The following is a 25,159-nucleotide window of genomic DNA, read 5'->3' as shown; positions in this document are numbered from 1 at the left end:
AGGATGGAAAATTGATGGTGAGTTAACATGAGCTTTTAAAGTTGTGTTTCATTGTTTTTCTCTCTAAGAACTAAGGCTAGAATTGAACGAAGACTTTTTTAATTTCTTGAAATTACTTGGAGACATTTCTTTAAAACTTGTATTTTTGCGTTTTAAGTATCTATCTATCTATCTATCTATCTATCTATCTATCTATCTATCTATCTATCTATCTATCTATCTATCTGTATAGCTATCCTGCTACTGATCTGTTGTAAAACTTGTATGCTTTTAACATGTATTAAGAATATCTGTTTTTCCTTTTATATCAAATTATTGAATGTCCTTAAAGCATGTTTTTTTTTACAGTGTAATGTAAGCTTTGTGCATCACATTTATATATTACTATTATACCATGTTAAATGTCATCTTTATGACTGTGTTTGGAGGCCTGCGTGGAAAAAAAAGATTGATTTCCTCTAGTTCCTATAGACAAAGACTAGAGTGCAAATTATGGGCTGCAACATATTACACAAGTTAATGGGTATGGCAGCAATTATTAGCCCACACTCCATCTTAGATGACTTCCTGCTTGTATGCCTGTCAACATCATTATTAGATTGCTGTCAATTAGAGATTATGCAGTTATGTTTGCCTACAATCCAGCATGTGTGTGCGCATGCACACACACGGGGCAGTAATGCGTAAAACATGGTCATAAAATCGTGAATATAAGTTTGAGGCTTATGTTAACAGCCCCCTCTTCAGTAGCTATTTTGCCAACGCCCTGGACAAGCAAGATGTAATCCTGATCCTGTAGTCTGTGAAAGGCAGCAGTGAGCATCAGTTGTGAGCACTTAAAGCTGTGAGTGTGTGTCCCTGAGGAGCCCACAGATACTGACCTGTGATTATTCTAAGTTTGTTTACTGTAAGTTTAAGTTGAAAGAACATGTTAACTCAAGCCTAACCATACAAATGTGCTTTAAACATACAAGTTGCCATACTAAGAGGCCTGCTGTGGTTGTCAGTTTACCAGGCCAGGGTTGACTACAGCTGAGCTATAGAATGTTGTTCTGTGGTGTCACTTAAAAGTTGATTATAAACATGGGCACGGGTGTTATGGACTTCAAAAGATATGAACCTATCCTCTAACCCCCATCCCAAAACAAACTACCTCTCACTTATTGTTTCTGGTTAATATGTACTGTGGACAGTGGTTGAACCTGAACATTGATAGTATAGATATGGACGATACACCCCACCTCCTCAATTTAAAAAAAAAAACCACAACCACATTGAAGCCAAAATGCAGCTGAGCTGACATATCATGCTGGTGATGAATTTTGGTGCTTAGGCATGTACAATCTGGCTGGAGGAGCCAGAATTGACGTTACATGCCTTCCACTAACCAAAAACATACATTTAACCTGCTGTAAAATATCCCTCAGGTCGGTATAGTCAGCAGAAGAGCAGATACTTGAGGCTGACACTCTGGTTATGCAAAGTCCAAGACTTTTAGAGTGACTAAACTTCTCTGGAAAATGAACACTTGCACATAAATCAGCATGATAAGAACTAACTGTCATGACAGACGCCATGTTTTGAGACCCATGTACCACCTGTCATCTATTTTTTAATACAGCCCTTGAGTTCCAGTAACTTCCAAATGTAAGGATAGTCCCTGGATATCGAAAAACACATAAAAGTCTACCTCAAGCCTGTTGAATTACACAAGATCTAGACCTGCAAAGCTAGGTCCTATGACATTTGTATTCACTTAAACTATGCAAAATCCACTCTTCTTTAACAGCCCTGGTTAGCAGCAGGGGTAGAGGTTATGTTCCATCATTGGAATGGAGGAAATTATTCCTTTATAATATATTTTAAAACACCTTTAGGACCTGATTGAAGTCCTTTAACGGTTGGATTCATACACAGGCAGCCAGTTGAATACCTCTACTCTACTCATGCTCTTAGCTCACATTCTGCTTTTGGTGATCAACTAAATTTCTGTACTTGCTTCTAAAGACAAAGCTAAGGAACTGATGAGAGCATAGTGCCACCTTTCTCATGCTTTAGTTCGTTATTCTTTTCTTCCTTGTCAGCACAGCAGCACACACATCTACTGTAGCTTCACTCTTAATTGGCTCTATTGGTTTTATCTGGAAACCTAGAGGCAACTGTCTTCAAGCTATCACAAGGCATCTCTAACCTCATCTAAGTACCTAGAAGTACTTTGAGGTCAATGAAATTAAGTTAGAAATGAGTAATGTACATTAAATATTGAAGCTGGGCTTCTGTTTGACACTGCGTTAGCGTTTAATATACTTGCAGATGAATGAGGGGGCTTGAGGTAGAGGTCTTTCATCACTTAAAGCTCAGCTGCAGCAGCATACTGTTGTGTACGTAAGGTACGCGAAAAACAAATACCAAACTAATGTGTTGACATTGTGTTCCAGGGAGAGTCAAGGGAAACATATGAATCCGTTTTAGATTAGTCAGCGTGAGGTCATGATGGCGACAGGCTGCAGATAAATTGAAGTGGGCCTATTTGAAGCTTTAAAGTGGCCGCTCATATCACAAGCTGTGGGTAATGAGTGGGGAACAGATTGACAGATTAATGCATGCCTCTTTAGAGGTTAGAGACTGCAAGTTGACCTTGTCAAGTTAACCTCAGATCAAGGTTTGGTGTCTGATTGTTTTTTATTCAAACCACATTAAACAATATTTTACATGTATTCCTTTAGTTATGCTTTAGTGATACTATATGAAGCACCCTGTTTTAAAATCACCCTACATTATGGGGGTTTTATCAGTGCACATGATGAAGAAGATATCTGAAGACTGTACATATTGTACTTTTCATGACGTCAAGAAAATACAAGTTTTATATGTCACTAAAGGATTATGTGTGGGTTAAGGTGACCGATTGAGGAGAAGATCTATGATGAGTATCATCCATTTAAGTATGCATTTTTAAGGCATGCTGCACCACTCACCAGACTGTCGTTGTACAATGTACAATGAAAATAAAGATATAGTCTATATTCTATTCACTTGCCATATCCTAAATACATACAGTAAAATATATCCTATTATTTACACATAATCAAAACAAACAAATTAAATACAAACATTCTATACAAAGTAGTTTATCTGTATTTTGTGTGAAATGTGACTTGATATTTCTAAATCTGATACTAAATGTTTCCTTTTAATTTTGACATATTTTGACATACTTCTTATCTCTGTTTGTAGTGAGCTCATATTGAGCTGGGTTGCAGGCTCAGACTTCTCTGACGGCCCCAGACTGACATCATTAAAAGCTGGCATAAAAAAGAGGCATGGCCTCTCGTCTTATAAAGCGGTTGATACTAAGTGTACAGGCACATGAATTAACAATAGGAAAGATTTTAGTTTTTGTTTTGACTGAAGGACTGCAGATCGAAATGAGCTTGAAGCCAACTCTAGTACAATGCCCTTTTTGAATAAAACAGGATTTAATTCAACTTTAGGAGTTCATTTAATTGTACTGGACTGCAGAAATATCATTTTAAGATTAGATGAAAATAGAAGCAGGTGTAAACATTTGTGTCTGAACTTCTGAACTTTAGAAAACATGGGCACTTCATTTAGCACTTCAGTCATCTGTCACCTCTCTGACAGAGAGGCCAACTCCACCAGTGCATACACAGTAATACAATTTCACCAAATTCAAGGGGCTGCATAACTTCTGTACATGTTTACTGTTTAAAATACCAGTACCAATGGTAACATTGGACTAAGATTATTGATTTACATATACATTTGAATAATCAGGCACATGCGTTAATTATGTCTGATTCTTACAACCTATACTTTTAATCAGTCACAAAGGATTTCCTCACAACACTCAATATAAAGCTAAATGTTTGAACTTCCAACAACATCCCAACATGTCAAAAGTATCACAATAACTTCATGTTTAAGGTCCCAGGTTTCCTTATTTGTGTCTCCATTTCATCATGTCTACAAGGGTCACACAAGTGTCTCACATGTTCAACCCGGTGCTGTGTGCAGTCGATTGACCTGAGAATGAGTTCTATCATCACAGCCTGTGGAAGTATTCTATTACTTTATTACATTCAGATCAGGCAAAAGCTCTCTGTGGCGGGGCACCCAGAGAGACAGTGCAGCCGGTGGGGCATTCATATTTAATATTGCATAGGTCTGCCTCACACATTATACCAGGCAGGCCTATTAGCAGGATGAATCTCTTCCTCCCACCGTTCTGTCTTGGGCTCTAAAGGGAGAAGTGGACTCTTTTCATTTTGAGGGATGGAGGAGAGGAGCCAGAGTCTCACCTGGAATTGATCATTGTCATGTCAGATCTTAATTTTATCTACAGAGGGGCAGATAATTAGATCTAATTTTACCATAGCTGGCAGGAATTTATGTGTATTACAGGCCTTTGTAGGCTCATTATAGGCTGCCACTTCCTGAGATGATCATCTCTTGCTGAAGAGCAGAACCACACCCACCTTCCTCTCCTCTCATTCTGAAGCACTTATCATCTGCCAATAGAAACATAGTGCCCCAAATGGACTTGATCCCTAAAAAATTAAATATTATGTGAGATCATGAAAGATGAGACTCAGCTTTTAAAACAGCCTCTAATAAGAGCTTTTTTCCTTCTCTGACACCTCAGGCCTTTCCCATGTTGGAGGCTAACTGTTCAGTCTAAAGGGTGCAGGATGAAAAGATGGCACAGCTGCTTGTACCACCAGGTGTAAACAGCTTCCGCCGCTTTACTCGCGAGTCCCTCAAAGCCATCGAGCAGCGGATCGCCGAGGAGAAGGCCAAGAAGCCCAAAGGGGAAAAGAAAAAACGCAATGATGACAGTGATATCAAGCCCAGCCGTGACCTGGAGGCGGGCAAATCAATCCCTCTACTGTACGGGGATGTCCCCAAAGGCATGGTATCGACACCGCTGGAGGACCTGGACCCCTTCTACTGCAATCAGAAAGTAGGTTACACAGAAGTTAGTTCTGATTGAGTGATTTGATGAAGGCAGAACATGAGTGCTGATACTGAGTGGAACATCAGTGGGAGTTATAACTATTTCTGATATGATAACATCATCATCATCATCCATGGTAACGTATAGACACAGACAAAGCAGTAAAAGTCTTCATTTCCAGTCATGGGACTAGTGTGTTTGTGTAGCCAAATGAATGATTAGATAAAAACAATAATGACCAGCTTCTCATAAGTATTTATTACCCTTTATAGAAGTATTATAGAAAGCCAATATTGCACTATGAGGCTGTGATGTTGTACTGAGTGTGTAGCTGTGCAGCCTTGTGCATGTAACAGAATCTTAGCTGCACTGATATTCAGTACAACAGCATGACCTCAAGTGTGATATTGCTGTTTTAGCTTGATTTGAGAAATAAGTATGACATCTAAAGATAGAAGTTACACAAATCAGATCAGAAATATCTTCAGCACATGCGATTTACTATCACACATGTTATCACACAATCCTGGTATAAAAGCAGTGGCTTATACACCGTGTACAAACACTTTAAAGAGTTGATTTAAAAAAGAGCATTCTGTCATTATGGTAATGTTGATTGCTCAGAGACAGTGACAAGGCAGTTAAAAAGATGTAAGTGTAATCATAAATATATAAAATCAAAGTAACAGTTTGAAAACTGAAATGTGTTGTAAGTCACTGGGCTGTGTAGTAGCTGTTGTTCTGAATCCATTTGAACCTCTATGATTCAGATTCTTATATCTAGACTGGAGTGTTGACCATACCAAGTACTCCTCTGGTACTAGTGCCATCAATTTTTTCACTAAAAATTACTATGAAAAATGCTGATTACTGGCATATTGACAGCTTTGACTAACATTACACTCCATGCTAGCAGTGTATGGTTATTGTTTTTTATTGTCACATGATAATTTACCTGCAAAGGTTGGGTTATTGGTTATGGTATTACATCAGATGCACTGATGTACTCATGAAGCTATTATCTCACTGTCCGTGCCATTATTCTACTGTTTTTTTTTTTTTTTACATTTTTGTAAAATATAATGACATGGAAAACATTGCTTAATTCACATCCACCTTCTCCTGTCAGACTTTTGTAGTGGTAAACAAAGGAAACTTCATCTTCCGATTCAATGCCGCTCCTGCCTTGTACCTCCTGAGCCCCTTCAACCTTCTAAGAAGAATATCAATGACGATTTTAGTACACTCATATCCTTTTCCAGATATATACTTTTGATAAGCATGCAACTTGTTTAAGTTGAACTCTGGCTTAATTTGTGTTTACTGTGCTATATGTGTGGTGAATGCTTTTATTGCCAAGATAAGATTAATTATGTGAACAAAGACCTTAGTTACCTATCAAGATAAGTGGCTTCCTTGACAGCTGCCTGCACATTGTTCAGTATGGTGATAATGTGCACTATTCTCGCCAACTGTGCATTTATGACTCTGAGTACGCCGCCACCCTGGGCAAAGAATGTAGAGTAAGTTTCCCCATCAAAATCATACTTAATAACAGGTTATATCAATCACAAATGTGCACTGTGCAAATGACGTTTAGTTGAACTTCTTTATTCTGTTTCCTTCAGGTACACATTTACTGCAGTGTATACCTTTGAATCCCTCGTTAAAATTTTAGCTCGAGGGTTTTGCATAGGGAAGTTCACATTTCTAAGAGATCCCTGGAACTGGTTGGATTTCAGCGTCATTGTCATGGCGTAAGTACTTCTGTCATTTTGAATACTACTTGAACAGTTGTTACATATATTGCCAAAAAGATACTTACTATATTGCCTATGTTGAATGTGCATAAGTTATTATATTAGACCAAGTTAAAATCTTATTGTTCATCCTCCTATTGTAACATTGTTACGTTGTTTATCTGCCCAACTATTTTGCTGTCAGTCTTTGGTCACTGTATTGTTGTTATTTTTAACCAATGCTCTGTAGTAATTCTTAGTTTTCCTGCAGGTATGTAACAGAGTTTTTCAACATGGGAAATTTTTCAGCTCTTCGTACGTTCAGAGTGCTCAGAGCGTTTAAAGCCATTTCAGTTATCCCAGGTAAGCAGTTTTGACAAGTGCATGTTAGCTTGACTATCTGCAAGACTTTCTCCTTCAGCCCCTAAACCTCCTTTCCTCACCTCCTCTCTCCTGCAAATGTAATGACATCTGTTTTTGCAGCTCCCTATCCCCTCCAGCCCACATCCTTACTGCAATGTGTCACAGAAGTTTTCAGCTTTCTGAACACCACTGTTATCAGACGTCCAAAATTAAAGATTTAACCCATTCAATTTTCATGGCTGTTACCAATGACATGACACTTATATGATCTCACTTTCTTCTGTCAAACTACCAAACTGAGTTTTGGCAAATAAAAACAAAATAATTGTATACAAAAATTGGAGGGAGTTTCTTATGTAAAATAGCCAACCTTTTTCTGTCGTTCCCTTTTAACCCTCCTGTTATGTTGCGGTCAAATCGACCCTTTTTAAAGTCTATTTTAGGCATAAATACCTTCAAAACCATCTAATTTATCAACATCACTTCATTAAAAAAAAAAAATCAACATTTAAAATGAAATCAACTAAAATCTATGTCATATAGAACTATTGTATTTATATTTAGGCCTTCCTTTTTTTACATTAATTTGAATGAAAAAACTAGTGAGTCAAATTGACCCAGGAGGGTTAAGACATTGTATTATTCTATATTATCTTCAGTAGTTCCCAACCTTATCCCCTTGGAGCCCACCCTATTTGTATTGTAGAAAAGCTGAGGACCCTCACAGAAAAACATGATGCGTTGCTGTCAAAAATACACACACATTTTAACACTCATACCAAAAGAAGTGAGGAAAAAGGGTTTTTGTATTCTGTTTTATGCACAAGCAGTTGTATTAACAATCAGCAAGTGAATAATCAGGATTTTAGTTAATTTGTGGATCTGATTTTTACAACCTTAGAGAAGACAAAGCCTCGCCCCGCTGACATTTCTGGCACATTACCCTAGTTGGTCCCAGAACCCAGATTGGGAACCAATGACTTAGACGGCAGAAGGAAAAAAAAGAACAATGATGATGATTTAAGGGCAACTGCATCCACTTAGACTTTTAGGTCTGTTTACAGCACTTAAGAAGCACTACTAATGAGGGGGTAAAACCTTTTGTGGCCCCCGAGGGAGATGGATAAAATAAAATAAGATAAAACAACATAACCGTACAGAATACACATTTGAAATAAAGAAAAATCTTTGGGTGTAGAGTTGAAAAAGGCATACTGAACTAACTGAACTACAATAGCTCTATAGCAACTTGCTTACGGCTAGAGTCAATAGGCTAGCAGCTGAAGGGTAGTGGCTGATGACTAGTGCCTCAGGCTACATTAACCACCACTAACAATTTACATTGAAGTCAAAGTCTTCAAAGGCCTCTCTAGAGAAGCCTTTTGTGACTATAGGGAAATTGATTGAAAATTGATTGAAAAGTCAATACTGTACACTGAAGTCCCAAATTACTAATATCATACACCCAAATATAAATCGTGTTCATCCTCCTCCAATTACTTAAGTGTTCCCGGTCGAAATTAAGCGGTCTGTTTTAACTGCTCTTAAATTAACACAAAAAACATTAATCACCGCAAAATTTTATTCAGCACCCTTTTTAGCTGTGAACAAAGTCTCAGAGTAGTGGTTAACACGAATAACTGCACTGAAAATCATTCCAAACTGAACATGTAAGGAAAAAAAGAAATGGAAAACCAGAGACCAAACTCATCAAAATGAAGTGTGTGTGTGTGTGCCTAAGTGTGTCTGTGCCTGAGTGTGTGTGTGTGTGTGTGTGTGTGTGTGTGTGTGTGTGTGTGTGTGTGTGTGTGTGTGTGTGTGTGTGTGTGTGTGTGTGTGTGTGCGAGTGCGCGAGTGTGTGAGTGTGTGTGAGTGAATTCATGCACATGAGTGGCATTTGACACTTAGGTCAGAGTGGGCCTTGCAAACATAGGCACCACATCTGCAGCATCTCAGGCTTGTTTTTGTTGTCTCTAGGGGCACAGAGCTCAAAGCGCTTTCTTTTCTGCCTTACATTATGTGAAAGGATAAGAAATGTTTTCACGTAATAGACACCTGTCTTGTCTGTGTGAAGATATGATACATTGTTTCAGCAGGAAGGTGGTTCATGCGGGAGGATCAGCACATAAGTGCGGGAAAGAGATGGTTACCCAAAAAATACATCGTTCAGTCTGAAATATGTGGTTCGTGTGTGTGTGTGTGTGTGTGTGCTTGTGTGCGTGCATGCGTGTGTGTGTGTGTGTGTGTGTGTGTGTGTGTGTGTGTGTGTGTGTGTGTGTGTGTGTGTGTGTGTGTGTGTGTGTGTGTGTGTGTGCGTGCGTGCATGCATGCGTGCATGTGTGTTGGGTTGGTGTGTATGGGGATGTTTTCTCATTCGATGGATGAATATAATCTGGATACCCATTCATTTCCTACGGTGGTCACTTTTGACCGGGAACACCACAGGTGTAACAAGGTTGATTGAAACACTCAAAATCCAATGAAAGTGGTGATCATCACTTTTTCATATGTTCAAGTGCACAGTGTGAAGGATATCATAATATCTTGAGGCAATCAGACGTAAAACACAATATTTATGAGTTGTTAAGTTTTAAATTAGTCAGATTTGACCCAAATGCGACAGGAAGGTTAACAACTAAATGGTAAATGGTAAATGGTAAACTCTTGAGAAGCACTATTGATGAAGGGGAGAAAAGCATTTTCAGGCTCCAGAGGGAAACTGATAAAATGCAATAAGTTATCATAAGGAATACAAATTGTTAAAGAAATTAAAGAGGATTGATGGAAATTAAAAGCTCTTCAACATCTTATTCGTAGCCAGCGGCTAAAGGCGCTCAAACTTATGTTAACCTCCTCTAGAATAATGCTATACACTTAAACTCCTAACAGAGCTTTCTGTAAGCCGTCCTTCACTGTTGAAAATGTAGGTATAGTTTTTTTTAGAAGAAGGGGAATATGTGGAATAAAAAATACAATACATGTTATTCTTACCTTCAATTAAAACATCCACTGGGAGTCCCTTGAGTTTAAGGTATTTAGTGTAAAATCTGGGAAATACATATTTAGAAAAGAGGCCAATGGCATCCCTTTGTAATGTTTTCATGCCTGCTGCTACGCTGACAATGTATTTAAAATTACTTACGAATTATACTGTATCTGGCAGGCCTGAAGACAATCGTTGGTGCCTTGTTCCAGTCAGTGAAGAAGCTCGCTGATGTGATGATCCTCACCGTCTTTTGTCTGAGTGTCTTTGCCCTCATAGGGTTACAGCTGTTTATGGGCCATTTGAAGCAGAAGTGTGTAAAGACAATAATAAATGACACTTGCACATCAGATGAGAACGAAAGTAATGAAACAGAAAAATTCGACTGGATAGGGTATGCAACGAATAGAAGTGAGTGTTCCTTATTTTCCTGTTTTACTTTGAGTTGGTTACATTAAGTAGCTTTTGTTGATATTGTGTCTGACATAGACAGATTTATGAGGCTACATTTACTTGTGTTGTACTGTACTGAACTACAAAATTACCTTTGGCTTCATTGCAGCCTCTGCTGACAAGTCAGCCTGGATAATAAAACATGTCCTTCTTCCCCCATCAGGTAATCATTATATCCTTCCAGGCAAACGAGATCCACTGCTTTGTGGGAACAGCAGTGAAGCTGGGTAAGCTTGTTACCTTACCACCAGATGACTGGATATGTTACTGAATGAATTAGATTCTAATATGATACATCTGTTTTTGTGTAAGGATGGAGGAAGGTATAATTCTGACAGAGCCTCACAATTTCTTTCTTTGATGCAGGCAGTGTCCAGAAGGGTACAGTTGCATACAAATAGGAAAGAACCCAGACTACAATTACACCAGCTTTGATTCATTTGGTTGGGCCTTCCTCTCTCTGTTCAGACTGATGACTCAGGATTGCTGGGAGAACCTTTACCAGCAGGTACACAGTAGATTAGAAAATCTGTCAGAACTTTATAAAACAAATGCATTTTTGTATACCTTCAGTAAAAATATATTTTTTTTCATCAATCAATCAATCAATCAATCAATCAATCAATCAATCAATCAATCAATCAATCAATCAATCAATCAATCTTTATTTGTATAGCGCCAAATCACAACAAACGTTATCTCAAGACGCTTTTACAAACATAGGAAGGGTAGACCACTCTATGTCAAATTATCAACAGAGACCCAACTTCAAGACAGGGTAAGACTCAGTCTGACCCCACCTTAATCCATCATGAGCATTGCACATCGCAGTATTTAGCTAGTTACAGTGCATGGTGAGGAAAAACTTCCTTTTAACAGGCAGAAACCTCAGGCAGAACCAGACTCATGTTAGACAGCCATCATGCCTGGACCGAGTTCGGTCTTGAAAGAGGGATAGAGGGGAGTAAGAAAGAGAGGTGATAGTGATGAGACATCAAGCTTTCAGAACATTTGAGCATAGATTACAGAAATACCAAAATGTAATGCCAGTGATAAAATCCTGATCAAATACAAACCAAAACTGTAATACATTTGAGACAGCAATAAAGCTTTTAAAATTGTATTTTGAGAAAAAGGACGACAGACACTTCCTCCATAATTGATGTTCAAACTGTTACGATAGATACACGGTGAGTTATAGAGCTCCATTATTTGTAATGTTATGCACAATGCACACACAAGGAGAGTTACGATAAGGCTGACCTAGACATTTTTCAATATAATTTAAAAACAGTGTAATAGTCACTGTAGTGAAAAATATATTCAGTGGGACAGTTTAAATTTGAAGACAGTGGCCTGTTTGTTGCGATACTAAATAGTATTGCCTACACTATTTGAGGATGACACAGATTTAAGGACACCAAATGACAAAGATATACCTGAATGTCATCTGCATTAGAAAGAAGTGTCCATAGCCTATAGATGGACATGGAATTTATTTTGTTTTGTTCTGTAGTTAAGAAAAGTAATTTTTAAACATTGATTGCTCTTGAACTTACACTTTTTGTTATGTGTGCAGTGTGACAATGATTTACCTCTGTATGGCAGAATAAAATCCTTTCGTAAATCACTGAACTATATCATCAACTGTATATTTAGTCCACAATTTCCTGTGGAGCTTAATTTTTTACAAAGCTAATGATGCAACCTTTAAAGTCATTATGGGTTTACCTCAGTACTCTGGTGGCTCAGTGACCCTGTGAGAAGAAGTGCATTTTTATTATCTGCATCTGTAAATACATATACAGGCAGGGAATGCTGTGTTGAGGTACGGCTCAGACAAAGGCAAAGCATTCTGACATTACAATATTGTCATTTGAAATGTTCAAACAAACCTCTGAATGAAGCACAGGTGCATCTTGGTCTAAAGGAACAAAGATGAGTCTCATTGTAACTCAGGTAAACACAGCTTGAATGGCCTTTAAAGCAAATAGCTGACTACTGAATGGAACAGGTTATCATTTCAATATCAGCTGGTAAAGCAAACACTGATACTGCAAAGCTCCCACTACTGTTTGTAGTTAGGTAGTATTACTTGTTTGGGCACTTTGAACAAGGTCTTTTATGTGAGAGTGTCCTGGTCTTGATATGGAACAGTGAATCGCTATTTTTCTTTTTCTTTTTTTTTTCATTGACATCCATATTTGGAGCCAGATTGTGCAATGATCGTAGAACAAACTGTTAGCAATTACTAATTCTTCTTGGAGAAATCAATGCTGGCTTTATAATGACCACATCAACAACAGGAAAAAAGCCTACTGTTTGCACCCTGGTCCAATAATCTTACCATCACAATCACCATGATCATGGATATTTGTGATAAGGTTACAACAGTTTTGCATTTGAATATGATTTCTTTGCTGAATTCATTAGTTATGATTCAGTACATTTGATTAGAACCCTTTTAAGATAGAGGTCTAACACTTGAAAATGTGATAGGTGTAGTGGCTATTTGACTTGGTCAACTTACAAAACTTAAATCTCAAATCAAAACCCGGCCACGGTGTCCAAAAAAGTGTCAATGTCCAGCCAAGTATTCAGCCTTTTGGTGGTTTATTGTATAACAAAAAAGGTTTGCTTAAACAAAAGGTAGCGTCTCTTTCAAATCTCCCGGTAAAAAAACATTCACCATCCACGTTGTCCACCCCTCCTATCTTACCTACCCATATATATAGACGTCACCCTGTGCAAAACTGTCAACCTATAATAGTGAGTAACAAAATATACTAATACCCCTATGGCGTCAAAGTTAATTACCTTAAATTAAATAACAATAAATAAATCACTTGATTAAAGTAAAAATAATCAAGTAGAAGAAACAATGTAAATAGCTCCAACAGTAGGGTTTGTTTTTTTTATCGATTTTTTATATACATATCGGTCACATTGGGAACAAATAAAGGAAATGGCACAATTATATAAGTTCTCCTTCACAGCAGAGCTGTGGCGAGAACCTCATATTGATGATCATATACTTCACTTTTCAGCACATGGCACATGTTTACAGTGTTTGCTCTTTTCAGACGTTGCGGGTAGCTGGAAAGCCCTACATGATCTTTTTTGTGCTGGTGATTTTCCTCGGTTCCTTCTACCTGATCAACCTGATCTTGGCTGTCGTAGCTATGGCTTATGAGGAGCAGAGTCAGGCCACCATGAAGGAGGCACTGGAGAAGGAGGAGGAGTTTAAGGCTATGCTTGAGCAACTGAAACGGCAGCAGGGGGATGCTCAGGTATGAGACAACCCAAGATCCATGTATTATTTACTGTTATACCAGCACTGCAACAATTTCTAACAGATACTGAGCATCTTGTCTTAATACAGGAAATGAGAGTTTCCTGCAGAAGGTCCTTGGGTTTTTTTTATTTAACCCTCCTTTTATGTTAATTTCTCTGGAACAGCAATAATGTTCCTGGGTCAATTTGACCCGGTCACATTCAACTATCCAAAAGTGTCAGAACCCCAAAAACATCCCAATTCACATTTTTTTTAAATCTAATTTTAGACTTTAAAAAGGGTCAATTTGACCCACATCTTAACAGGAGGGTTAAATGATGACACTGTCATGCAAAAATCTTGTATGTCCATATTTCATTGTATATCTATGTTTTCCTGAATAGTGTTTAGTGCATTCATTCGTAAAACATCTTTGCTCATCTATATCTAAAGGAAGATGCATAAGAGAGGAATTAGTCCATCAAAAAATTGCAAGCAAACTCCTGCAGACTGTGTATCTGTCAAATTCACATTTTCAATCAACATGTTCTGAGCCTTAAAACATTTTAAAATGTAGAATTGTTGTCTCCACTGTTGTGTTATTTTTTAAGGTCTTAAAAATATACACAAGACTATTGCATCTATTTCTTTCATGTTAAAGGTAGATATGATTAGTGGAGACTGACGGGGTAAATACATGCTATTCATTGAAGTGTGTGTATGCATAATTCATGCCACCCCTGCATGAGTCAGTTCGGCCACCCCAGTCGAAAAAGTGTGGACAAGCCCTTTCCTCAGGGTTTTTGGGGTTTATTAAACCTGAGGTTGGAGGTGTATTTCTTTATTTTAAGATTTTGTGTTGACAAGATTTAGTCCAATAAAAAGAACTTTGTGTTAAGAAATAGATGTGAGTATTCCCAAATTCCTGGCTATGGCCCTAGCTTTTATACATTGCATAACTTGAAGAATATATATGTGAAATTGTGTATTGTGCTCTAATTTTTTTTAAATGGCAAATTAGTTTCCCATGCACTTCAACACCTCTCAGACACAAAATCAGCAAAAACAATAAAATGACCACTGAGATTTATTTCACCTTTGTCCTATTTTTCCTTGTCTAGGCAGCATCTGCAGCTGCTGCAGAGGGTGAGGGGGTCGAAGACAAAGGCGGAGGCACGGAGAGCTCCTCTGGCACCTCCAAGCTCAGCTCCAAAAGTGCCAAAGAGAGACGCAACAGGCGGAAGAAAAGAAAGGAAGATGAGGGCAAAGGCGTGGATGACAAGATTCCAAAATCAGAGTCCCAGGACAGTATAAGGAAAACTCGCTGCCGCTTCTCAGATGCAAACCTGCTCAACTATGACATGAAATGTTCAACTGCACATCAGGTTCGGTACAGTCTGTCAGTACATGATTTGTCAGTGAAAACTGTTGTAACTCTGATACAATTTATTCTTTCACTTGTTTGCAACTTGACCTCAACCTTCTGAATTTATTTAACCTGTTTTTTTTCTTATCTGTCTTCATTATAGTACTTCTAAACAGATCAATTAAAACAACGTTACCATTGAATATCCTAACTTAGTTTACAGTTATTTGTTCCACTAAATTACTATAGCATGATGCACTCTATGGGCCTTATCTACTAAGATCTCAAATAACGAGCGCTAATTTGCATGTGCAAACTATGATATTGCACGTGCTATAAGTGGGCATGTTGCGGGTGATCTACTATGATTGCGTGCGCAATTGATAACAAGTGCAAAAGTGGTGCAGACCGCCCTATTTTAATGAAGATTTTGCATGTGCTACCGGCTGTCACCATGGAGAGTTTGAGAGAACAGAGTGGCCGTAAACGACAAAATGCAGTTTGAAGTCATGGCATTGGTCTTGGTGGAGGAGGCAAATAAACACATCTGTGAACTCCAGCAGAGACATCTCAGCGTTGCCAGAACAACTTAAAAAAACATAACATCTGCCTATGAAATAAAAAGAAGATGGCAAGATATCCACAGAAGAAAAAAGGAAGAACTTTCCCTTAATACAATCTCAGCGCATTTCTATTATTGGACACATTTAATTAGTTCAAAATGAATTTGCTTCGTGTGTCTCGTTGAATATAGAATGGAAAAAAATGGTGATTTCATTATTTTTAAAGTGTTTTATTAAGTTGTCCGTCAAAATAATGTTTAGCTCTTTTTTTCTTAAATGGAGAATCCTCATCAGATTTCCGATAATCCCTGCCGTACTCCTCAAATCAGCTCAGACCAGAAAACACCTCAGCAGAGCCCCAAAGGCATCCAGATTGTTATGATGACATTGATTGGGAGTTGCTGCAGCAACAAAGAAATCAGACGGATGGGTTACAGGCCATTGCACAGGAGGTGAAAGCTGTGTCCAATGTTGCGCACGCTCTGCCGGGACACTCTGGCCATCGTTGCGCATATGAGGCAGCTCGTCAGTGTTGTGTCTGGGCTAACAATGGCGGTCAATGCCCTAGCAGCAGTCGGGAAGTAATTTAGTAGTAGTCCTTCAACTGAGCTGCCGGCCAATGAAGAGGGAGGGGAGAACACAGGAGATGAACGTTCATTCCACATGGGTGGACACTGGGAGACGCCGGCACTAACTGCGATGGTGCGCTGGAATGATCCTGACACAAGAAAATGCAACTTTGGTATGGCTCCTTTTTTTGACTGGCTCCAAATCAACCCTTAATTAGGTCATCCAGCAGCTCAATAATGGCATTGCTGGATAGATGATATGTCTCTACTATTTTTATTTTGGACAGTCCAAATATGTTGACACGTGCATGAAAGATTCTCTCTCTCCGTCATCTGTCATTGCCTTCTCGCCACAGTGACCGCAGCCAATTGTGTGTAACGCTGTGCCAGTTTGCACCTGCCTTTCAAACGTACTGAACATAGATGCAAAAACACCGCCCGCTATCCGTTGCAGGTTTGATAAATCACTTCATGGGTGCTAAATAATTATATATACATCTCCTCCTCCCAGTATTTTGCGTGTTCTGATAATCTGCATGTATTCTGCATATTCATGAAGGCAAACATGCTAAATTGATTGCGAGTGCTATTTTGCTCATTTGACAGATGCAATCCTCGGTGCTCCGGTTAATACATCAGCTTTGCGTGTGCTATCAAGTTTGCATGTGTTTTTATACACTCAAACCTTTAGTAGATCAGGCCCTATGGGTTCAACATTTTAACAGAGCAGACCAAAAGTTAGAAAAGAATGCTGCATTTACACTTCCTATGTAAATGGCAGTCACAAATGATGTTGTGAAATTTCATAAACGGTGAATAAAAGCTATTGGCTATTGTCAACTGCTGCATAAAACTCAGAATGAGTGACTGAACGGACAATGGAATGGATTCAAAACAGGATTAGTAAGTTTGTATTTAATATTTTGGTATTTCACAAGGTTTTGAGCAATTCTAATGTCAGATTGGAGGTTTGAAGAATATTGATATTATTTGTGTTTTGCCAGTCATTGTGGGCAGCTGCTAACTTTCCCAAGTTGGATAAGTTGATTAGATATTGTGATAACTCTCATGTCCTGCAGTTCAGGCACCCTAATGCGAAGTTCTTTTCTCTGTTCTCACTCAGATAATTGTCTTCTTCTTTGATCTGTATCATCATGTCTTGATCATTACAAGTATCCTCTTTTTCCTATAAAAGAACCTCCTTGCTTTATTATATTCATCTCAATGCAAGTCATCAAGTTTACTTTTTATTTTACATTTATTCCTTTAACGTCAACATCGTTTTGACAATCTTCATTATCATCTTCATCGTTATCACAATCATTGGCTTCATCATTGTTACCACCATCATCATTATTTCATCAATTTTATCATCATCAATAATATAATCATCATCATCATCATTATCCCAATATTCGTCACTGTCATCATTATCACCATCATCATCAGTATCCCAATCATCACTACTATCATATATCATCATCATCATCATCATCTTCATCTTCCTCATCGTCATTATCCCAATCATCCTCATCGTCATTATCCCAATCATCATCACTGTCATATGTCATCATCATCATCATCATCATCATCATCAACATCAACATCGTCAACATCAACATCATCAACATCAACATCATTAATATCATCATCATCATCAACATCAACATCATTAATATCATCATCATCATCATCATCATCATCATTATCAACATAATTACCATCATCATCAGCATCATCATCATCATCATCATCAACATCATCATCATCATCATTACTATCATAATCACTGTCATATGTCATCATCATCATCATCATCATCATTATCAACATAATTACCATCATCATCAGCATCATCATCATCAACATCATCATCATCATTACTATCATAATCACTGTCATGTCATCATCATCATCATCATCATCATCATCCTTAAAATCATTACCATCATCACCACTATCATCACCATTGTCGTTTTTGTTTGTCATTACTGCCATCATCAGCGTCATTCTAGTCATCACTCATCATAATTATTATCTACACAATCATTATCATCACCATCATCAGTAAAATCGTCATCAGAATCATTGCCATCATTGACAATATCATCATAATCATCTTCAGCATCATCATCATCATCAGCAGCAGCAGCAGCGTCGTCATTATCATCATCATTCTCATCATCATTCTCATCATCATTCTCATCTTATCCTCATGATCAATATCTCAATCATTACCATTAACAAAATCATCATCATATTTATAATTGAGGTATTATACCACTTCATGATAAACCAGCAACACCATCACCTTTTTTTCCCTGAACATGATCCATTCTTCATCTTCCAGCTACTTTTTTCATGCAAAGCCCCTGTTATTCTCAGCTACATCTTTATGGGCAGAATCATACTCATAGTCACCTCAAAAACACTTTGATTTCCTTTCTTGTACGACTAATGCCATCATCTTTACTTCTCTTCACGACTGCTGTCAAGTTTTCACTGAAGAAGTTCTTTCTCTCCTAGTCTTTTCTGAGTTTTCGTGGGCCCCTGCTCTCATCCAGACGTAACAGCAAGATCAGCAATTTCAGTTTCCAAAGCCAAGCACAGGACATGGGCTCAGAAAATGAGTTTGCCGATGATGAAATCAGCATCTTTGAGGACAACCTGAGCCGGAGGGGCTCTTTCTTTTTCCCCAGCGGCCGTGAACAACGTGGCAGCAGTATGAGCCAGGGCAGCTGCTTGCCTCATCTCTTACTTCACAACAGTGGAATCAAACACAGCTCAATAGACTGTAATGGGGTTGTGTCTCTGGTGGAATGGAATTCACTCCCATCGTCACCTGTGGGGCTCCTTCTGCCCAAAGTGATGGTAGATATGGCCTCCACTGTAGACAATGTAAGAAAGACATGCCAAGTCCTTATCATTTGCTTGCTACTTTTTCTTTTTTCTTTTATTTCTTTGTTCAATACCCGCTGACTTTCTTGTGTTACACTACTGTGTAACAGTACTGCAAAAAATGTAATACCATAAGCGGTTTATTTAAAATTCACTAATACTATTATATCAGGCTTTTTCCTGTCACAAAATGGGGCTAAGGTGGTGCCCTCCTTACAGTGTGCAAGAGTGTACAAGGTCCTCCCCCAGGAGGTTTTGAACATCAAACCCTTTATTTCTTGTATTTTGAGGTGTTTTTATGCACCAGCTTGTCATGAATTTATCTTTATATGAAAATAATTTATTTAGATAATAAATATATCTTTCACTCAGCCACAGTAAACATTACTTATGTACCTAATGTGTTCATAATCGCATGTACCTTATTACACCCAGATGGTGTCAGGCAGGCAGAAAGAGAGAGGTCAAGAGAATACAAGAGACAAGAGCTAGTAAAAAATGACTAATTCACCAATTGCTTTTCTCGTATATACTGTTCCCAATACAAACACCCATCAATGCCAACAAGGGCCGAAGGCGGTGAAACATTTAGACCAAGGCACCCCATTGTTACTATCTCAACCCTCCTGTTATGTTTGTTTCTCTGGAACAGCAATAATGTTCCTGGGTCAATTTGACCCGGGGCATATTCAATTATCCAAAAGTGTCAGAGAACCCCAAAATTCCAATACACATATTTTTTAAAACTAATTTTTAGCTCCATTACTAACCATTTAAATCAAGATTTAGTCCATTGGTGTTCTTTAATTCTCACAGATCATGGTTCAATGAGGATAACTCATTTTTCATTAAAATTCATGTTAAAACTTTTTTTAATGTACATTGAAAAGCCCTAAATATAAATACAATAGTTCTACGTGACATATATTTTTGTTTATTTTATTTTACATTTTTATTTTTTATTTTTATGAAGTGATGTTGATAAATTAACACAACACCTCTTCTGTCACATGCTGCCCAGATTTTTATGCTGCATTTAGCTGGTTTGGAAGACATATATTGACTAAAATAGACTTTAAAAAGGGTCAATTTGACCCGCAACACAACAAAGGAGTTAGCAATGTTGATTGACAAGAACATTTCAATATGGGTATGATTGATAATTCAAATGACAGCTTTTGGATTCTATGAATGAAGTAAAAAGAAAAAAAAAAGTTATCTCATTTAAATTTCTTTGGTGTCACAGTGTTTTTCTTGCTTTGCGCTAATGTACTTTCAAGCAAAATTGCTAATCCCATGCTGCCTTGTTGGTGATCGTTTTACGAAGCATGTTTTTAGTTTGATTATGATTGAAATGTTAAAACGCAGCTATTGCTTTCTGTAAACCCTCTAAATGAAACATGTTGCATGATTTATTGACTAACTTTATTATTTTTTTGTGTCAAAATGATTGTTTTTTGTTGCTCCAGCGCAACATTATATTATTATTAACATCAAACAGTCCTTTGTGCTAAATGCTAATGTAACCATGCTAACATGCTTACAGAGACAATGCCAACATGCTGATTTTCATAAGAGATTCTGTTTGCTCTGTTTATCATCTAAATTAAGTATATTGGCGTGTCAACATGCACTTGTTAGTACAAAGCATGCATCATAGCGGACACGATTTACCAGCACCAATAGATACTAAAATATTTGACAAATACAAAATGTGACCTGATACTAACAGCAAAGTCATAGGATCTGTTCTGTGTACTATACCTACATCTGTACCAAGATCTGTGACCATCCTGACCAATGGTTATTAAGATGATTCATAAAAAAAACTACAGCTGCTAACTTTTTGCTAGCTTGGTAAGAACTATAAGCAATGAACTGAATCTTCAAAAATCTTCTGAAGCTTTAAGAATACATAACCTATTTTAATCTCCCGCCTGAAAATGCCTGTTTCTATCTGTGTCAGGGCACCATATTAGTTACAAATTATTACATGGCACTTGACTTAACAGCAGATCTCTTTACTATGGTCAGAAAAATGCAGCTTTCTAGAACTCACTTCCATCTGCCTATTTGTACTTTTGCTTTCAGTTTTACAATGATTAAAATTACTAACAAACTAATTCTTGGTGTAGCTGCTGTATAGTGATGCAAATGATTAACTTACTAACCGTAGCATAGTTGCATTTGTTACAATGTGTTCTACTCTCAGGCTGACACTACTGACACTGGTGAAGAAACTAATGCGGAGTGTATGGACTTCCTCGAGGGCCCAGAGACCCGACAGAGAACTTATAGTGTTGCTAGTGTCATAACCAGCACAATGGAGGGTAGGTATTTTGCACCATGGCACTCATATCAGATATTAAAAAGATAGATCTCACTTAATCTTTGTTTGCTATGTTTCATGAATATTAGAGCTTGAAGAGTCACGTCAGAAGTGTCCTCCCTGCTGGTACAACTTTGCTCAGACCTTCCTGATCTGGGAATGTTGTCCAACATGGCTGAAGATCAAGAGGGTCATCAATCTGATAGTGATGGATCCATTTGCAGACCTAACTATCACCATCTGCATTGCACTCAACACATTGTTCATGGCTATGGAGCATCAACCAATGGATAAAGGATTCGCTGACATGCTCACAGTGGGCAATCTGGTGAGAATATTGTAGGCTGCAGTGATTCAAATGTTTTGGGAAAATTTGCATACACTAAAAGTCAGTGTATCTGTTGTTTTTAATTTGAAAAAGGTATTCACTGGGATCTTCACAGCAGAAATGGTCCTTAAGATCCTTGCTATGGACCCATACCATTACTTCCAGGTGGGATGGAATATTTTTGATGCAATCATCGTCAGTTTAAGCTTAATGGAGCTTTCTTTGGAAAGCGTGGGTGGTATGTCTGTCCTGAGATCATTTAGACTGGTAAGTTTAAATATGTGTTTATATTGCCAACATGTTACACCGTGTTTTGAGTGTAGAATCATTTAAAATAACCTTTTTTTTCTCCTTTTTTCAGCTGAGAGTATTCAAGCTGGCTAAATCGTGGCCCACTCTTAACACCCTGATCAAAATCATTGGTAATTCAGTGGGGGCTTTGGGCAACCTGACACTGGTGCTGGCCATTATCGTTTTCATCTTTGCTGTGGTGGGCATGCAACTCTTTGGAAAGAGCTACAAGGACTGTGTGTGTAAAATCTCTGAAGACTGCACGCTTCCCCGTTGGCACATGAATGACTTCTTCCATTCATTCCTCATTGTGTTCCGAGTGCTTTGTGGAGAGTGGATAGAGACCATGTGGGACTGTATGGAGGTGGCTGGAACAACCATGTGCATCACTGTGTACATGATGGTCATGGTTATTGGAAACCTTGTGGTACATTATCATCTCTTATGGTCAATTCATGAGTCTAACGTGTCCAACACTTGGCTTTTTATAAACATGCATCTTTGTTAATGCAGTCACAAATAAAGTCATCTCTTTTTTTTGATAGGTGCTGAACCTGTTCCTGGCTCTGCTGCTGAGTTCATTCAGTGCTGACAACCTCGCTGCGAATGCCAACGACGACACCGAGATGAATAATTTGCAGATTGCCATCCAACGGATTCAAAGTGGTGTTGCCTATGTCAAGTCTGCGGTGCGAAGTAAATACAGTCGCTTCTGTCTCAGGAATAAGAAGAAAGGGAAGGGTGAGGACAAATCACTAGAGGAGCTGCATAAATCTTTAGGACCGAATGGTGTCCCCAACCATACCATCAAAGAATTTCCCATGAATGGAAATGGGGATGTTACCGGGGTCGACAAAAATGGAGGCAAGTACATAGTGAGCAGCAGGAGTGATGACTCTATGATGTCTTTCATCAACAACCCCAGTTTGACTGTAACTGTTCCAATTGCTGTGGGAGAGTCGGACTTTGAGAACCTTAATACGGAAGACTTCAGCAGCCTCTCGTCGGATGCAGTAGGATGTCGTGTGGTAAGGATGCTCCTTCTTTTCGGCTGTATCACAAGCACCCTGATATGAATGATTTTAGGATTCGAGCATTGTTTGTGGTTGTTGCCGATCTTATCTGTTGCTGCTGTGTCTAAGTGATGATCCATTGAAGCACTGTCCACAAACCATGGCAACGAAAAATGAGCATGTGACTTCATGTTAGCCCTGAACCGATACACCATGACCCTTTGAATGTGGAGAGGCCATATAGACAGGAAAATACCAGCCTGTAGATTACATTATGTACCATTTAAGTCTGAGTGCTTCAGAGCTAAATCCTCCCCATATGGGGGCTGTTTGCTTCTGGTGGAAGAAAAGCTCACAGTGCAAAAGAGGAAAAAGAAACACCAACTTACAACCTCAATTTTAAAAAAGATGGGACACTGTGTCAAAACAGTTGGGATAGGGGCATGTTTACTATTGTGTTACATCACCTCTTCTATTTGCAACACTCTGAACGTTTGGGAAACAAAGATACTGTTTTCTGTTTTTTGGAAAGTTAAATGTTATCCCAGACCTGTCTGATATAGGATTTCAGCTGCTCAACAGTTCGGGGTCTCCTCTGCTGTATGTTTCATTTCATAATGCTGATAACAACCTAGGTGGTCCCTTTCCTCTTTAAAGCAGAAGACACAGCATCCATGATTTCCAAAGAGAATGTCAAATTTTGATTCATCAAATTTAATCTCAGTCCATCTTTGATGGGCTTGGGCCCAGAGAGGTTGCCAGCATCCCTGGATCATGTTTATATATGGTGTCCTCTGCGCACATTACAGTTTTAACCTGCATCTGTCAATGCAGCAACGAAGTATGATCATTTTTAAGGAAGGGGGATGAGGGTCTTATGCAGTTATTTCCACTACAGAGTCATGTCTGTTTTTAATTTAGTGCCGCCTGAGAGCCCGATCCAATACTGGTTTTCAGATTCACCCCCTGGGATTAAAAAACATGAAATCATTTGATAAATATCATGACATTCCCTTTCTGTACTCAAAGAGTGGTTTTGTGCTTCCTTGTTATAATTTTCAGTGCAGTGCTAAACTTAAGAGAGGGTATTTCTAAACTGAGGTATCACTATTGTAAGGCAGCTTCAGTGAAAACAAACACAGAGTACTTATTCCTCCGAATCCTCTCTAATTCACTTCTGTGTTTGATATCCCCATGAAAGCCACTACCAGGAAACAGCTAGCTTTGCAATGCACTTCACTGTAAACCATCTTTTTAGGTACCCATATGTATAAAACAGACAGAAAATCAGGGCATATCTGTTGTCCTAGATCTGGAGCTTTTTACTTTTATTTGGTGTAGAAAACACTATTATTAGTACGAGGGCATATATAGGGAGCTCTTCTATAACTTGTTTTATATGTTGACAATTTCCAGTCAATAGATTTCTTTTGCTTTAATCCCTGTGTCCCTTTTGTGCAGAGATTTCTCCCTATTCTCTTGATCTTGTAATGATAGTATGTACTGTAGATGATGAAATCCACCAATTCTTTGCAGATTGACTTCATTCTAAAATATCTGAACAGCAAAAACTGTTCTTATCATAATATCTCATTTAAAATCATATCACTTTTTCTCTTTAACATTACCTTTAAAAGAGTTGAGTTTGTTGATTTTATTTCACAATTAATTTGTGTGTTTTAACATTTAATTTTAGGGGATTTTGACCAAATCCTGAAATGGTTATGCATCATAGAAAACTATACTCGAAATCAGTGCATTTCCCGACAAGAATCACAAACCAACAACCCATTGACTCTAGTGCTCCCAGTATTTCTCAGTAACATGCTTACTTCATTCCCTGCACTGCATTAGCTGCTCCCAGGGTAGCCGAGTGCTCCTGCATTCTCCAGGAAGGCATTCAGTCTGTTCTCATCTACCAGCTATTAGGAGACACACCCTGTGAATAGCCATTCAAGAACAGGCTGAAGTACTGACCATGTTGATGCTTTGCAACCCTGTCAAGCTTTGCT

General features: G+C 38.3%; 1 protein-coding gene across 1 annotated transcript in view; it reads left to right on the top strand.

Moving 5' to 3' along the window:
• Nucleotides 1-4,713: 4,713 nt before the first annotated feature.
• scn1laa (sodium channel, voltage-gated, type I-like, alpha) overlaps nt 4,714-25,159 on the top strand; it is a 39,834-nt gene continuing 19,388 nt past the window's right edge. Inside the window, exons 1-15 of the mRNA XM_034694497.1 lie at nt 4,714-4,984; nt 6,108-6,226; nt 6,412-6,501; nt 6,607-6,735; nt 6,989-7,080; nt 10,244-10,474; nt 10,680-10,743; nt 10,883-11,024; nt 13,600-13,806; nt 14,912-15,175; nt 21,399-21,516; nt 21,605-21,843; nt 21,937-22,110; nt 22,205-22,561; nt 22,680-23,162. Of these exons, the coding sequence (XP_034550388.1) occupies nt 4,721-4,984; nt 6,108-6,226; nt 6,412-6,501; nt 6,607-6,735; nt 6,989-7,080; nt 10,244-10,474; nt 10,680-10,743; nt 10,883-11,024; nt 13,600-13,806; nt 14,912-15,175; nt 21,399-21,516; nt 21,605-21,843; nt 21,937-22,110; nt 22,205-22,561; nt 22,680-23,162 (2,973 nt within the window). The 5' untranslated portion in view covers nt 4,714-4,720. The remainder of the gene's footprint in view (nt 4,985-6,107; nt 6,227-6,411; nt 6,502-6,606; nt 6,736-6,988; nt 7,081-10,243; nt 10,475-10,679; nt 10,744-10,882; nt 11,025-13,599; nt 13,807-14,911; nt 15,176-21,398; nt 21,517-21,604; nt 21,844-21,936; nt 22,111-22,204; nt 22,562-22,679; nt 23,163-25,159) is intronic.

This window comes from Notolabrus celidotus, chromosome 10 (assembly GCF_009762535.1).
Source record: "Notolabrus celidotus isolate fNotCel1 chromosome 10, fNotCel1.pri, whole genome shotgun sequence".
NCBI lineage: Eukaryota > Metazoa > Chordata > Actinopteri > Labriformes > Labridae > Notolabrus > Notolabrus celidotus.
This window is presented reverse-complemented; position numbering and strand designations above follow the sequence as displayed.